This window comes from Apaloderma vittatum, unplaced genomic scaffold (genome assembly GCF_000703405.1).
Source record: "Apaloderma vittatum isolate BGI_N311 unplaced genomic scaffold, ASM70340v1 scaffold10869, whole genome shotgun sequence".
Classification (NCBI taxonomy): Eukaryota; Metazoa; Chordata; class Aves; order Trogoniformes; family Trogonidae; genus Apaloderma; species Apaloderma vittatum.
Window position 1 is genome coordinate 14,696 of NW_009735821.1, and position 17,726 is coordinate 32,421.

The 17,726-nt window shown below is 37.4% G+C and overlaps 1 protein-coding gene across 1 annotated transcript in view; it reads right to left on the minus strand.

Moving 5' to 3' along the window:
* Positions 1-395: 395 nt before the first annotated feature.
* Positions 396-17,726, minus strand: part of SYT10 (synaptotagmin X) — a 34,151-nt gene continuing 16,820 nt past the window's right edge. Inside the window, exons 4-8 of the mRNA XM_009876742.1 lie at positions 15,582-16,146; positions 3,779-3,899; positions 3,266-3,437; positions 1,668-1,797; positions 396-467 (exon numbers count right to left, since the gene is read on the minus strand). Of these exons, the coding sequence (XP_009875044.1) occupies positions 396-467; positions 1,668-1,797; positions 3,266-3,437; positions 3,779-3,899; positions 15,582-16,146 (1,060 nt within the window). The remainder of the gene's footprint in view (positions 468-1,667; positions 1,798-3,265; positions 3,438-3,778; positions 3,900-15,581; positions 16,147-17,726) is intronic.

Consider the following 17,726-nt stretch of genomic DNA (forward strand, 5'->3'; position numbering starts at 1 on the left):
CGATACATGACTATTTGCTCTCCCTCAAAAGAGTTAGATGTTACAAGCTGCCATGTTTTTGAACTGTTTAAGGGAATTTTTTTCCCCTGATTTCTTTGTCTATGCAGATATATACGTCATACCAAAATGCTGCTTGGATATGACACTGGAGATATGCCAGTGAGGAAACAGGTGAATGAATTTGTATGAGGAAGGGTTATATTTGGCTCAAGTCAACTTCATTCATACATTAAGAAACTATTATAAAGTGTAATATAAGACTTTGAATAGGAAAAATGTATTATAATAAAAAAATATGGATACAGTTCCTCTGTGGAAGCCAAACCTTCTGTTTATGTAGATGTGAGCTACAAGGGATCTTTGGACACTGAACACGATGAATCCACTCTCATTCCTTAGGGCGTAAGCGGTGGTTTTGGTGATGAACAAGATCCCTGGCTATCAAAACTGGTTGCTCGGCCAGGTAACTGAAAGAAAAGTGTTAGTTTTACAAATATCATCATATCTGGCCGTGTATCACGCTCATTTCAGAGGATGAGAGACTCCCTCAGAGAAGGACCCAAATCACTTCTAGACCCTTTCTGGATCAAACTCTCCAGTAGAACTAATAATATGCTAAAACTGCATCTGACTTGTTTCACAGGAGTAGGTTTATTTCACCAAACTGGAGAGGTTGGTCTGGAGACCTCTGTCTCGAAACTCACATAATCTAGAGAGAGCCATGAACCTCTAGAAAAAGGCTTCTCTGCTGCACTGACTCAGTTTCCTTGCCCTCACACTCTTCTTTAGATGCTTTGCTGAAGCCTTGCTGTTGGCCTTTTTCTACCTGTCACTTGACATGCTGTGCAGCTGTGTGATGCACAGTGGGGAAACCCAATGGCCAGTGATGCCTCAGACAGCAACACATTTTTCTACAGGGCTGGGTTTTGGGAAGGGCTAGACAGTGGGCTCTCTTTATCTCAAAACAGGGCCCTCTGCTTCAGTGTGAATCTTTCTGAACCCAAAGCTGTGAGCATTTTGCATACACAAAAACAGTAAGATGTGACACAACATGTTGAAGAGGGAGTCCAAGCCGAGAGACTTGTAGATATAATTATCCATGCCTTGAATAAGATCCCAATAAGTGTCTCTCTGAGAGACTCTGGAGGTAGCTGCTGGTATGTTGCCTCAATTTAGCCTAATTAGCAGGCCAGTTTCAGATTAATGTTTTAGCAACATAACTTTGCATGCCAAACATTTCTGAATACGAAATGATTGCACACTTGCAAACGATCTCTTCTAAGTGTATGTAAGCTCCTTATAATCTCTGGAAATTTTAAATGTCTTAATTAAATCTTATAATACTGTCAGCACATCCTGCAAACTTTTGAAATTGCACATTTAAGTAATCAATAAACCCATGCAACTAGATTTAGGCTGTGATATGAATATTATAGGTGCATCACTGATGATGTACTGATTTTCATGCTTCTCAGAAACACACAAGTGTGAGAGAGACAAAAACATATACTGATATTTTCATATATATATCTGAGAAGGAGATATATATATCCATATCTCTATATCTCTACATATCTCTATATATCTGAGAAGGATAGATATATATCTCAACGTAGCAATATATTTATCCAATATACTGAGAAGGAGAAAATTTCACTACTTCTTACCTCTAGTAGTGGATGCCAGTGAGTTATTGGTTTGCGTGGGTAAGCAAGCATTTCATTCCAATGATCTCTTCCAAGCCCTTCAGCATCAATTCCTGTCCGACACACCCCAATGACCTCATTGTGCCCTACTCTGAGAATTGTAGAGAAACAGATTTTTTAAAAAAATAATAATGATTTTAATAACATCTGATGTATAATTCTGTTTACTGGTTTAGTGCAGCACAGAATACATGCCCAAAGTTTTCACATTGTTTATTACAGATACTAGTTTTAGAGGTACTAAAGTAATATTAAGTTCTGTAATCAAAAACCTCCAGCCACTACCAGAGTTCTTCTAGTAGCTATAAAAATAGCAACAGAGACTTAACGTTTGCCATTAAAAGGTTACAACCCAAAAGACACAAGGACAGAAAAGGATCGTAATACACAAAATGATCTGAAAGGAAATAATGCTTATATTTTGTGGGAGAGGAAGGAAAACAGTGAGGAATACATTTCCTGCTGCAAATCATTCACATATCATTTCACACTATATTTCCCAGCCCTAACTTTTGTGGTCATTGAAAATTCAGCCAAAAACATGAAAGAGAAGAAGCACAACCATAATAGGCCATATCTTCGTACCTCATACTCTTGGTAGTGTCATAGACTTGTTGAGGGACTCCAGAAAGTAATTTTCTGTACCTTGCCCACATGTACCTTTGAATAATGTTTCCTAATTTCCTCTTAGCAAATTCTTTGGAATGAGCAGCTGAAGAGAACTGAAAGTGTGCAAACTGATGTGCTCTTCCCCTAACAGCACTGTATTGCCCCTTTCACATCTGACTGAGAAATCTGACTTTCACATCCTGACAGAAGTTGAAGGATGATCAGAAATCTGATAGCAAGGAAAAACAATCCGAAGACTCGTGTTACTAAATTAGACTTTCACTGTTTATTCGTCCTGCAATTTCAAGAGCTTGTTACTAATAGCACTTGAATGAAACAGACTTGGCTCGGGCATGATTCTGTCACTCACTGTCTAGTTTAACCTGCAGTCCTTGAGCCACTCCAAGCAGCAGTCTCTTCCTGTCAGTTCTCAGTGAGAACATAGATAATTGAGGCTCAGATGTCTCATCAGCAAAGTCTGAACCCAAAGGTTACAAAGCTTCCTCACTGAATCAACCAAAGAATTAATCGTGACTTAATTCAATGGGGTAATAGTATCTAATTCTTTTCTAGTCATTCCAATTTTCTTTGATCTCAAGTACATGACACTTAAATTGAAATTAGAGGTGTGGGGCCCTTTTTTAAACTGCAAGACATACCCTTTTACATAATCCAGCCACCAAATGGGGACAGAAATGCATGCCAAGGCTAGTGGCCTGTAAGCAGATTGAGCCATGTTTATTCCTCATCACAGTTATTTATGAGGCAGAAAAAAAAAGGCCTGAGCTTTAACAGGTGTGGAAGCTTTAAACCTCTTCAGGGAAACACCTTTATCTTTATCTTTTAGACACTGAGCCTACTCGATGTTGAAGGAGGTGGGAAGCAGTCACTTGCAATGGTCAGGTAACTTCTCTCTGAAGATCAATAGTCAGAAAGCAAACTGTGCTTACCGATCGTAATCCATCACGGCAATGGAAAGGCTGACCTGGTCCACATTCTCTGGAGGGATATCAAAGATGATGGCCTCATTATAAATGGGATTGAGCGTGTTCTTCTTCGTGGTCGTTTTCCGCTTTTTCAGTCTTCGACCCTCACACATCAGAGACACTTTGACATAGGGATCTGAGTAATAGATAATCAGTTGTGTGCATTTGGACTCAAAGTCATTAGAATATGTAGCATAAGAGCAATATTTTTTTTTGGTTTTGGTAGGAATGTCATATTGACAAGACAAGAGATTACAAAGGTTTTAGTGACCCTGGAGAACATTGCAAAGGAAAGGCATAGACCTGCTGAGCAGACATACTGACTGCCACACTAAAGATAGCCAGTAGATCTGAACAGGGCCATTCTCCTACTACTACTATTTTACAGCCACATTAAACATAAAAAACCAACAGGTTCCCATTTGTCTCCTCCCTGAATAGACTCTGCCTTGTTATTTAAAAAAGAAGTAGATTCACCTGATGCGCCAGTTATATCCATTGCTTTGAGATTCCTACATTTGATGACTGTTAATGTCATTCTCCCAGCAGTAGGCAAATAACAGAGGGAAAACATGATCTCACCCAAATCTATGCTTTCCTGAAAAAGAAAAACAGTGATGAGAAATCTGCAATACTGCCAACAATGCAGTTCAGATCATGCAAAAATTTGGAATTTCTCTTTTGACATGAAGAGACTTCTTTTGCAGCATCAAATGCTTTTGAAGAAGTCACAATCAATTTTTAGGAATTATTTCTATAAAATATGGAAAGAGTACCAACATAATAATTTAGTGATAGAACCTAGAATTACTAAACTGAGAAATTAAAACAAAAGCAGAGCAAAAACTTCCTGGATTCCTGTATTTGTGTTGAATTCACACAAATGAAAAGGTGATTAATGTAGAATGTAAATTTCTGCTACTGACTCAGACTCCATTGTATCATCCCCAATAGAAAGAAATCTGGTGGGGTATTTAGACCACACACATTCACATGTATTTTAGCCACTGGAATTTATGTAGGAGATTTATTTCTGTAAACATGTATATGTATGAAAAGTTTGTCCTAAGTGCTTTGAAAAGATGAATCTGCCTGTAAAAGTTGCTAGGTTTATTACTTGTACTGTGCTTTGAGGGGCTGTTCTGTTCCAGAAGAGAAGTAAAGGAGTAGCACCTATAAGCTTCCTGGCTCAACAGCACATTTCTGGATGGTAATATTCTGGGAAAGGCAGATAAGGTCCATGTGGATCTTAACAATCCTCACAAAGAGATAGTTCCTACATTGAGGTGATGTGCTGTGAACTCATGCAATATGATATTGCTACACAGTTCAGATGCTACAACACTTGAGAAATGAAATCTAAAGAGGTTCCATCAGTTCTTATTTTTTTCTTTTAACCCAATACCACAAAAACTTAGTTGTTGAAATGTTAGTTATGCTCACAGCTGTTCCTGTTCTTCTAAGGTTTTAAAAAAGCCCCCTAAAAAAGCCCAAACAAAATTGCATATTAAGAACGACTCAGGACTTTTAAACATGAACTTGTAAGGAGCATGTAGGGAAGGCACTTCTGTGAAGCAGTCACACTCCAGCATGCTCATGTGATCTAAAAGGACTTTTTTTTGGACTGCTACTAAAAGGCCTATTTTTAAAATCTCAGCTTCTATATTTTATCTGTCAAACTTACAGCTACTCTGAGAGTACAAATTTGAGAACTGATGGATTTATGATACACCTGTTCTAGCATCAGAAGGTAAGCATGATATGTTTTTAAATGTTGCATACTAAAATAATGACTGCTGTCTAAATTGAAATAGGTACTTCAGATCTTTCTCAAGTAAAGATGAACTTAATCACATACTTCAGGGGTTTTGGTTGTTTTTTTTTTATTTCCCCTGCATTGCAGAATTTAGATTGGAAAATGTAGTTAGAGAATGGTTTTAAATTCTCAGTTGCACTTTTAATAAAATATTAACTTTGTGTAGGTTGGTCAAATCCCACGTTCAGTCATTTTGCTGGGATTCTGCTCTAACAATTAATAGATTGATAAGCATGTGAACATGCACTGTGGGAAAACTTCACACTTGTCAGGACTTCAGGATTTCAAAATTATTTAGTTCATTCAGTCCACATAGGATAAATCCACCTATTTGACATCTCCTTAGCCCAACCCCTCACTTTGCTACACAAATCACAGAATTTTGTGCCACAGAGTACAGTAACAAATTTACTACTCTATTTCAGAAAATATATATAGAACTTGAACAAATGAACTGTAATTCTTTTCACTCATTTGTTAAAGCAACAAGTGCTCTCTGTTATATTTTATAGTTTTTGTCATATCTGAAATCTTTCTTAAGTACAGTTTCTGTTACTAGCATTACTTCTGAATTTAGAGTCTGGTTGTTGTTCCTCATATTGTTATGTGAAAGAGATCCCACTCATTTGTTGGAAAAGGAAATATAATTCCTCTACATTCAGCACTTCAAAATTTAAAGTCTGTGTTGAGAGAGGTGATGAAGACGTGTTGGATCATAAACAAACAGCTCATAAAAAGGGCTAATCTTTCTTCAAAGAGATGACTTGTGTAGGTGACCAGAGAAAAAATAATTTTTGCAACATGGGAATATGATCTTAAGTATTATTTCTTTTTTAAGAGAAACTGGATAGACACTCAAAGGTTCGGGTGAGCTCTAATGACAAACAAGAATACGGACAGGACTATTTACCAAGACTTAAAATCTTTAAAAGAAGCATTACTCAAAATACTTGCAAATCTTTACACAGTAGTTACTCTACCACACTTTTCTGAAGAGCAGAGCAAAGCATCAGTGCTTAACAACATGGCAACCATTGGAGGCTAATGCTCAGTCATTTTTCTTTCCTCTGAACATCACGTACTGAAGTTATACTGAAAAAAGTTGGAAAGACCTCGCCGTTAAACCCAGTGGTTTTGGCCATGCAATGAATAAGTAAGATGCCTTAATGCAAAAAGAAATGCTTGGACAACAAATGAGGGGAATCTTTTTGCTCCACACAGGAGACTGTCCAAAGGGTAGGTGTATTGAATTTACCAGAGGTCTGTAACCAGTGTACTGACTCCTTGGTTTGAAGTGGTGAGGGATGGTTTGGGAAAAGACTCTCTACCTCTCCACTGTTTATGCAGGCATTTTCTGACACCTATGACCTATATCTGGAAAAAAAATGTGTCTTGTGCTGCCCTGAAATGTCTGGGTTTCTTATTGTGGAACAACACCCATGTTGCTCTATTCACTATTTTGACAGATAAATTCTGTGGTAGACCAGAAAAATATTTCAAATCAACACTCTTGTCTATATCAAAGAGATTTATGAGTCACTCATTGTAAGATTAAAGGACTACAGATAAAATCACTAGTTAGCCTGCACTAACTAGTCCATAGACACCATTTAACTCTTGGTGGAGAGAGTTAATATATTGCCACCACAGACTGTGGTGCCATGGTCCTCAGGCTGAGCTAAATTACAAATTCTTTCAGAAAACTTTAAACAATTCTGGTGATTTTATCTTTTTAATTTGGCACTAGTTGCATTCTGAGTTTGCTGACAGCTTTGTAGAGTGGAGTGTCCTCTTGGTTAGTAGGGAATAAAAAGTGTTATTATTTTTATTCAATTTCTGCTCCAAGTATCTGCCAAGATTGGTGGTCTTTCTTCATTCTTGAGCAAATAAACTTTATTTTGTTAGGACGTCTACAAGTCATAGAGCAAATGGGGATCAAGATATTAAAATGCATCACTGAAATAAATATTCTTTGGAAATCAATCACACTGGGTGAAGCCTAATACTTATGAACTTTTAAATGTTCTTTTGAAGGATTAATAGTATGCACATATTTATATGTTAGCATCAGAGACTGGGTATTGCATAAAATATCTGGGCTATTTCCCCATACACACTTTTTTTTGTTAGCTTGAGCACTAGCGGTTCTTGAATTTGGACCTGAAAACCCAAGTTCAGACCTAGATAATGGACAAAGGTTTAGCATTTAAATTTCTGATGGCAGTCTTTGCCTACCACATTGACTATTATGAGTAACATTTTTTAATGTCCTGGATTGATTTTAACTGAGATTTCCAAACGGGATTTAGATTATTTCAGAATCCACTGCTCTACAAAAATTCCTATTTTTCTCACTTTATGGTATACTTGTTAATTAAGTTTGCACCAGTCATCTGAGAGGAACCCTTCTGTACAAGCAAATCTGAGAAAGCCAAGGCACCAACTGCCCTCAACAATCACGTCTGCGTTACAGTCCACCTCAAAAAACCCCACAACTCAGAAGACACAAGTCTGGACCCAGTGGTTGCCATTCATGCAAATTTTTAACCATGCTTCAGATTGTGTTTACATATGTCACATATTCACCTGGAATTGCACATTACTTAGGTTACTCCCATGACATTTAATCTCTTCCCTAGGCCTATTTTGAGTTATTCTTATTCTTCTTAAATTAAATTTCAATTAACAGCTAGCTTTACACATGCTCACAATGATTCCCCCCCCACTGACTTCCAATATTGAGCACAGAAAAAACAGCATCAAGCACAGCTGCACTAATGCAAAAGGAAGCATTTGTTGGTATTGCATATCTCTTCTTCATTTATTTCCCTTTTGTGTACACAAGCCATCATACAGAACTAAGGAACTGTAACGGTGGTAAGCGCTATGCCAGCTTCAGCTGTTTTTATGGCTCCCAGTTTACCTCACTATCCAACCCATTTTCTGATACAGCGATGCCAGAACAAAGTAAAACAAAGAAAACACCCATCTCAAATGCATATGTCAGCTATTCAGATAAACTTGGGTTATTTTGGCTACAGAATACAGATTCTTCAAATAGAGCAATTCTCATCCCACACAAATGACCACACCTGAATGGACATGCCAATCATTCTATCCATTAGGTTACTAAGGGTCTGTCAGCATTCCCTGCTTTACGGACTCTTGGGAAATCACTCCAGGGGTTAGCAAAGTCAGATATGAAAAGATCTTTATTATTTTTGTTATCAGACCCAATGGACACCAGTTCTCTCATTTTCACTCTTATGCCTGTAGAAGTAGCAGCATTTTCTGCAGAGGCTGTGCTCCCTCTGGATAAACTGGGGAGGGATGTGAAGACAAGTTTGAAGCTCTTGCAGGGGAGCAGCAATTAGCCTCATTGAGTTTTTAGAACAATCGCCACTTTAGAAAGATTTGCTCTTTCTTTCTCCCTCCAATTAATTTTCTCATTTTTTCCCCCCAATTAAATTCAATAGAAGAGACAACCTTTACCTAAGAACCTTCACAAATTGAGTGAGGAAGTTAGATAGAGATCCTTCCATGTTCAGGGTAGTTTCTTCTCACCTATCACCACCCATAAGCCTGAACTGGGTAAGAAAAATTATTTACTGACAGTGCAGGAACTGCCATAGTCTCCCTGCTATACTCCAAGTTCTTAACTGGTTTCCTATGCTAGCAGGAAAAAAATATAGGGAGCTGATATGTGAAATAAGGTGTCATTTTTGTGCCATTCTTTTGATCACAAATGAACTCCAGACCATTTTTTTTACTGATTGTATCTTCTTCTTTTATCCTAGTTTTTCAAGTTTTGCAATTCAAAGTCCTAAAAGAACAACTTGCTATGTATTCTTACAGTGAGCTACATAAAGGTTACTGGTACAAAAAAAATTATGCACTTTTATTGTTACTACTGAGTCATCAATTTCTGTGGTTAAAAGAACAAGTATTTGTACAATTAATATCACATTAGAAATTAAATTCCCTCAAAATTTTTCTTGTTCTTATTTTAATTATCATTTAGATTATCATAATCCACAGTAAATAATAATTTTAATATAATCTCAAATTTTAATATCCAGAACTACTTTCCTATTATAATTTAAATGTTGTTTTAAAGATTGCATATGAGAGTAGCTTAGCAAAAATTCTAAAGGTGGCATGAATTTATTTTGTACTTGCTTCCTAAACAGGTGATTTGCAAATTTTTTTCTCTTTTTTTTTTCCTGCTGTATTTTACATAAGCATCTGTACTAACTAGAAATAAATTTCTAGATATCAAAGAAGTTATTCAGGCATTTACATTCCTAGATGTTTACCTGCTTTCTTTAGCCATACTGAAAATTGCTTTTCTCTGTAGTATGCAAATTTAAAGAAAAATACATTGGCAGAACTAGACCTTTGGATTACTTCAATGCTGCAGGAAGGTAATTCCTCCAAGAACACATTTTTTTCTCTCTTTTTTTCTTGTTCTGTTGAGAAACATATTATACATATTCCCGCTTTCCAGTAAAAACTACTGATTTCAAGCTTCAAGAATCAGGGATAAAATAAAACATAAAAATAAATGTTGGGAGTTGGATGGAAAGAAAAGAAGAGGGAAACCTATCTACTCAGACAGTTAGTTAAGAACATATTAAGACATTTTTGGTATTGTGGTATAGATCAAAAGCTAAAAGAATGATAGGAAACAGCAATAAAGAACTTTACCAATCTGTCTGTTTTCTCATCACTGCATTTAGAATTTGATGGTGTTTATGTTATCACAGAAATTGTCAAAAGTTACATATAGCTTGAACTAGAGAGCTAATTACTTGAGAGTTTAACTGGAGAGCTAATACTTCTCATTTGTATTTTTTAAATTTTTTTTATTTTACTTTGGGAACCTTGTCCCCACAGATAAAGTTTATTCTCCTCTCCTGTTACTCTTTGCATATAAAATCCAGCTCTTTTTCTCTCTCCCAGCACCACGCTATTGACGGAGCTGTTGCCCTGGGAAATGAATTGATGAGGGTTGAATTTGTCCTTGCCTCTGGAAGGCAGGGTGGAAGCAGTGGGGCTTGCTGCTCTGGGGTGATCATATCTGCTGTCTGGGGAGGCTGAAGGCTTGTCTTCACATGACATCCTGTTTGCTCTGCATAAGTACAGCCGCTAATTGCAGTCCTGATTACACAGAGACGACTCCCTGAGTAGCACACTGGGTCCAGGAGACTGAATTCTCTCTATAGCACCCTGGGAAGACTCTTGGGTGCTTCCTTTGTCACTCCCTCTGTACAGAACCATCTGTCTGGTGCGCTGGGCTGGGGTGCACTTTCATCTTGCCAGGTAGCAAGGGATCCCTTTCCTGCTTTTCAGAACAGCTGAGAATAGAGGTACTTATCTGAATTAAGCATGGCATCTACTGGAATGTGAACAAACCAAAATGTATGTGGCTTCCCCTCTAGAGATGCTCTTCTGAAGCGGCAACACATTGATTGCAAAGAGGCTATCTGCAGTGAGAAGCTGAGAGAGCACTTAGGGCACAGCAGGTCAGTCAAGCTGTGCACCTTAGTGTAGCTACTACCATAGTGCATGGATGCAGGGATATTAATTTCCCTTGAGGAAAACATATTCATCATTTATCTAATATTTCTTAGCTTTAAGGTAGACTGAAAGTAGCAGTTTGCTTGTGGCAAAGCATGATATTAAAATAATTTGTCGTTTCAAATGAAAAGAAACATACAATAATGACAGAAACTATCCCTGCTTTCCATATCTGGACAGAAATACACCCTTCCTCCATCATCTTTTCTAGTTATCACCCAGATATCCCAAACCTAAATGAAGAACCTCAACATATTTAGTGTAAAGACTAACCCAGAGTATTCTCTCATCTGCTCAGCAGCAGGTGGTCACATAAATCCTTTATATCACTGGCCCTGAGCAGAAATGACAAGTGCCAGCTACTTGGCTTTGAAGGGTCTGTACCCCTTATAGAGGTGATAATTGATTCAATACTGACAGGTCTCTACTCTTTCAAACCTGTTTAACATTGTGTTAAAGCTTTTATATATATTTCCAGAAACACTAACAGTCTAAGTCCATTCTGATGAGGATGGCTAACCATAAGGCACAGTCCTCTACCTTGCTGGTGACAAAGCACCGCTCTTTGAACACTAAGAAGTAGGACAATCCTTGTAATGTGGTCTCAAGGTCGGACTACTCTAAGATAGATCTTTGTCAGCTCTACACCGCTATTGCCTTACTCAGAGTAAGGTCTAGTGTGCAATTTTTTTGTCCACTTATAGGGAATTATGGAGAGAAGTAAGCAGAGAAAATGCCTGCAATTGCTGTGGGTGAACTGCAGAGTTGGGTTTCATTCTTGTTTGATGAGGAAGTCAGAAGAATCTCGTTCCATAACAGAGGCCAACAGTTAGCACAATTAGCTGTGTGACATCCTACTCTGGCAAGGGTTTAAGATAAATGGACTAAGACAAATTTTACTGTCCCAATTCTTAAAAGAACAAGTATTTAAGAATTTCTGTCTTTTACAGCAATGCTATTCACTTATATTCCATGTGCTTTAGAAACAGCAATCCCATATCACAGGCATCACATGGCTTTATAAAATCTTCTCTTATATCCCACCTCACAAATGAGAAAACTGCAGCACTGAAATGCCTGGTGTCAGAAAACTAAGCAATAATCAAGTTCCATCTGTCTACATGAGGTAATTCAAGAGGCTACAAATATATGACAGCTCCATGTCTAACATCCCCAAGAGACTACCACTGTGCTGGAAATGGCTTTCATCTAAATTCTGAGCCCTACGTTTTTTTTCCCCAATTGCAGTTTTCTATAATTGGTTACACTAACAGAGTTCATAGAATATCTTTAAAAAAAAAAATGTTTCTGACAGTCACTTGCCAATTTTTTTAGGTAGTGACGTCAGAGCCAGAGAATTTCAAAGCAACTTGATAGCAACTGCAATAAATTAATTTTCCTTTTTTAAAGTACAAGGTATTTTTGATAGCAACAAAATCTCAGAAATGTATGCAAAACTCACAAGCACTTTGCAGAACTAGAAGCTAGTTATGTTGACTAAACAATCCATTTGATATTGTTTGCCTCTGATACTATGAAATAATTTTCTAATGTTTATTACGAATTGCAGTATTACAATATACTGAACAACTTATACAGGTGGTCCAAAAGGGCCTCAAGCTTCTCTTTTATTTTTTAATTAATCAAACAAACAGAAGTAAATGATGGATTATTTATTGAAAATTCAATCATCCATGTATAAGCAAAATTTGGGGATATAAAATATCTTCAGATATCTAGGATATGTCTTTTCCACAACCAATTTTACACCAAATTTACCTTGATAATTTAACATTAAGAAATGAAAAAGCTTTAGCACTTACAAGAGGTAGGTACATGCTACATATTATACAATACCTGTGGGTTTTCAACACAACATATAACAGGGAAACAATGATAGGAATGAAAAATTAAAGGAACTAAATACAAACTACAAAGGATGAATAAATATCAACAGTTGAAAATCATAAGAATAAAAATGAACATGTGGAGGGGCCAATCCTGCACTTCTATAAAATAGTTTCAAATTACTATCACAAGCAAAATAAAAAAAAAGTATTCAACCTGTAGGTTCCTACAGTCATTGGTTTTACAACTAAAAGGACTCAGTGCAAGCATCCTGTATGATTTTCCCCAGACTATATTTCCTGTGTCAAATAAAAACTCTATGTGGATGTGCAAGTAAATCTTTAAAAAAACTACGTTAACTACTGACAGAGAATCTCTGCATATCAGAGAACCTCCTAGTCTCCTGTGGTAAGTTCTGTCATTGGTAAAATGTGGCGGTTCATTTCCTCAGTAAATCTGTCTAGTAGGTGTTCAACTCCAAGACTATAGACCCTTTTGTCACAAAAAAAATGTTCTTTCTAAACAGGTAACAGGAATGATTTTTATCCTCACTCTACCTTCTCAATAGAAATTTCTTGACTATGGAAGAGATGTAAAAGATTCAAAACTGGAGAGGCTACTTCTGCTATGCTTTTTAGACCGATTCTTTGATCTATCACTTCTGCCATTTTCTATCATCTGTCTTTTAACAACATGAGCAAACTACTGAGTGTAGGAAGTGTGACTGAACAAAAGGCTGAAAGATTTCACAGAACATACAAAACAAAAGAGCAGAGGTGAAGGAGGAAAAAGTACGGCAGAATGACATCTTGGTTCCTGTACTCTGCTGTGTAAGTAAGGACTTTCCCAATGAGACAGACAGTTTGTTTTTTAAAGCATGCTTGCCTGGAGTACAGTTATTTTTCACTATTTGTAGAACCAGCTTAATTTTTTTCCAAGGTTTAATCCAAGTCCAATTGACTCTGGCAAGCATTGGCTAGTTATTAAATTGTTAGTTAGGGACTTTGCTAAACTTTAGATAATTCCAATGTTATAAGACTACATTGATTAACACCTTATGGATTGTTTAGTCCTGTGCAGGATTGGCTCCCTTATTGTACAGTTTCTGAAATGGCAGAACTAGAAATCTTTGTTGCCAACCAATATTAACATACATGAAACAGCTAGAACACAAGGCAGCACGTTGCACATATAGTAACAGGACATCTTATAGGAGGGATTAATTTTGCCAGGAAAAATCAATTCAATCTGTTTCTTATATACGTTTTTGAGACTAGCGTAAGGCTTGTGAAAGCTGATGTGGTGACCCAATACTAGAAGATACTTCAATTTTATGTGTTTATTGCTAATGGTTTAAGTGGAGAAAACTTATTCACACACATGGAATCCTGTAAATTGTAGTGGCTAAAAGGCTGAAATTCAAAAAAATCGTGCTTTCTCTTAAACTTCATACACAGTAAAACATCAGCAGAGTGAATTAAGCACTATAACTAAGCCTTAGGGAGGAAGAAGCTTGAATTACAGTTCAGCACCAAGGTTAGCAACCAGTTTCATCCAGATATATATTAGTATCTCTCCTAACCACATAATTTGGTATGTCATTTCAATCTGCTCAAAAGCAGTGATGAACAGCCCAGGGATTCTAACTTACTGAAACAATTCTAGTTATCAACTAAACATCTCACATACACACCTGTTACAAAGGACCAGTGAGCATCTAAATCATTACTAAAGTATTAAAGATAATATCAAACCTAGAAGAAATTTTAAAAAATTGTTACTAGGCTATTATTACAAGACCTTAAACACAGATTCAATTTTAAGCTTGAGAACACAGATTTTAAATTTACCTGAAATCTGACCTTGATCGAACTAAGTATACGCAAGATGTGGTGTTCTTGGAGGTGTGCTGCAGGCTGTTCAGACCAGTTTGGTAGACCCAGCAGCTAAAATAAATAGCTCTTTTTGTGAATTTGCAGCTGGGAACTGCCTCCATTATGTTCTACTCACTAACACTTTGCCTTCCTTAGCAAACATATTGCTTATGCTTAAACCAGTGAGGAAATACCCATCCCCTTGGTCCTCCTAGTCATGCAGTCCTAGATGGCCCATGTCCTCATTTCGGGAAGAGTCATGGGAAATCTCTAGTTCTATTGAAGGGATGGGATGAAGCTTCTGTCACTGAAGCAGTGTCTAGTACTGCTGTGTCCTCTGTTCATCCCCACTGAGGAAGTTCGGCCCATACTCAAACCCAGGGATGACTCAGGCTGGTTTGGATACCTCCAGAGAACAAGAGATGAGGCAACTTTCGCATAAATAGCATACTAGCTAAAACAAACTAAACCCCCACACTCCATCATTTATATTCCCCTCCACCCCAAATTCCAGCCAGGGAAGATGTTTCAATTTCAAAGTTAATAAAAACTGGTGATTTTCTGCTTGTAGCCTCTCATCCACCCTGTCATAATGCATCCTTTTCTTGCTTGCAACAGCAAATAAATAATTTCTACTTCCTAACTCTACTTGCTTATGCCTCTTGAGTTTTGCTAGTAACCAGCAGCAACACAGATACATCTATTGGGGACCCTAAGCACAGAGCAGTCAGCAAAGAGTATTTTAGACTTCAAGTATTTTCAGCCTCTCTCTCTTCCTTCACAAGATTTGCAACATATGAAAATCTGCTAACAAGAGCAGGATGGGCCCTATTCCTTAATAGATGGTCATTTTGAAGGCACGGTATTTTGCTAACAGGAAAATATTAGTTGTTCTTGTTAAGCAGTGACTTCTGTGATATATTATTTAATTAATAGATCTAATTTATATTTGCACAGTGAGCCACAAGGGTGATGGTATGTTCGCAGAAGATTTTATAGTAATTAAATTTTATATCTTCCTAAGTATCTATGCTCAAAGGAAAACATTGACAACTTCTTTTTCTTTTCCCTCCAGACTCTGCTGATAAACAGAATGCTCTGCTGCAAACTACAAAAGAGATATGAAAATATCACATTAATGCTTTTGGAACACGTTACTTACTGTGGTAGCACAGTGGATGTCTTTCCATACATTGGCTTCCCTGGAGAGATCTGAGACTTCAAAAAAGTTATCAAGAATAACTTCCCCAATCATGTCATGTCTAGAAAATCTGTCAAAATCATAAACACTGAAATGCAATTTCCTGTTGCTGAGTTGGTCATAGGCTACAGGAAACTGAAAGGTTTCATCAAAGACAGGATTTAATGTCTTTCTGTGAACTCTTGTTTGAAACTTCTTTTTCCTATCTGGAAGCAGATAAATCTTAACGTAGGGGTCGGATGTTCCTGTGAAGTCTTTAGCAGGCAGATCTAAGGCTTTGACAATTGTGACAGCCAGAAGTTCATTCTCATAATCATACCGGAGAGTGAAGTTAAGTTTTCCACATGTTTTCACATCTTCTTGTTGCCCATCAGAGTCCACAGACTTCTGTTTGTAGAGTTCTGGTTTTATTCTCCCAATGCTGGTTGTCGTCTCTCCCCTCTGCAAAACTGGGTCTGTCCCCATGTTAAAATCAACACTGGACACTTGCATCTGCCTTGGCAAGTGCCTCCTGAAAGAATTGTGCCTGCACACATACACACACACACACAAAATGAGCCGTGGTTATCTCTGGGAAAAGATCCAGCAGAAAATACTAGAAGACAAAATTAGTAAGGGTTCCTCTCTTTAAATTAATTTTAAAATAATACCCCCCCTCCAAGACGTTTTGTAAATGTTAAAACATCCTTGAGAGGAAATGATCATTCAGAATTAACTTCTTTACCGAAGAGATACTCAACATCCTGGCAATACATATATTTATAACCTTGTTTTCAGGCTATGCAGCTGAAACTGGTTCAGGTTCTTTCACAGAGCAAGTTTTTGATTCCAACATTACTTGATCTCACTAGCTAGGGACTGAGTAAAGCATAGTCAGTCAGAAAATAAACAAATAACAAAACACTTGCAGAATCGTCATCAGTACTTCCTGGTTTTTGGAGGCATTCCTTGGTCGTTTTTCAATTAAATATTTACCAAGTTTCACACTGATCACTGCAAAAAAGATGCCTGAAAAGGCCATGCAGAGCTACGTCTGCACATTTTCAGCATAGTGCTTTGCCATCCTATATACATTTCATATAGACCTGCTTGGTACTTGCTACACTGAGGGACAGGCTGCCTTCTCCAATCATATCAGGAACATTTTGTTCTGGTTGCAATACATTCCAAAGTTTTGGTCAAAAACCTGTGACGGGTTTTTTTCCTTGCATTCTCACATTCTGGTGTGTAGTGTATCAGACAGCTCATTGCTGTACTCCTTGCAAGAAATAATACATTTCAATCCTTGTCTGAATACAGTGATGCATAATCCTATGTGTTTATGGGATTTTCTTGATTCATGAACATCAAGAAAATTTGTGCCTTTCCTACTATGAGTGAAATCGAACCCCTAGCATGCAATATACCCTTACAGTAGTATAAAAACATTGATCAAAAATCTTCATAGAAAATAGCAGCAGATGTCACTCTGACCAGACTATCCAGTTTATTTTTTAGATGTTTTCCTTGGTACTTCACTACCCCAACAATCTGTACTGGAAAAGCTCACTACTTCCTCCTGTGAGTACACTTAGCTGCCACCAAAAAACCCCAATTTAATTGTCAGAATTTCTTCTGCTTTTTGGAATCAATTGCTTATTAATGCCAAATGCAGCCTTGCCTTACTGCTTAGTTTCCCTGTGGTGTTGTGTTCTGAAGACAAGAGGTGTCACAGCTGTGTGTTTCTTTCTTTAAATCAAAAATGCAAATTGTCCATTTGAAAGCAACCAGGACCCATTTCATAGATATTATTTGTATTTTCGCTGTAAGTGAAGTGGTTGCAGAAGGCATGAAGCACAAAACTACCGCAGTTCAGCTGAGCAGAGATACAGGAGGGTAATCTGCAGCCATTAAATAATAGACAAGAACATTTCCCCTTTCAGCTGTTTCAGCGCTGTGAGGTGCAGGGAGCAGTCCTAGTGTAACACAAGAATAACAGAGGGAGAACTTCATAGCCTAAATTTGAAGTAGCTCCAAAAAATCCAGGTGTTTTGATCTCAAATTTAGATGAAAAATACACCCACTTCATAACACATTCCTTTTTTTTACAGACAGACAAGTTGGAAG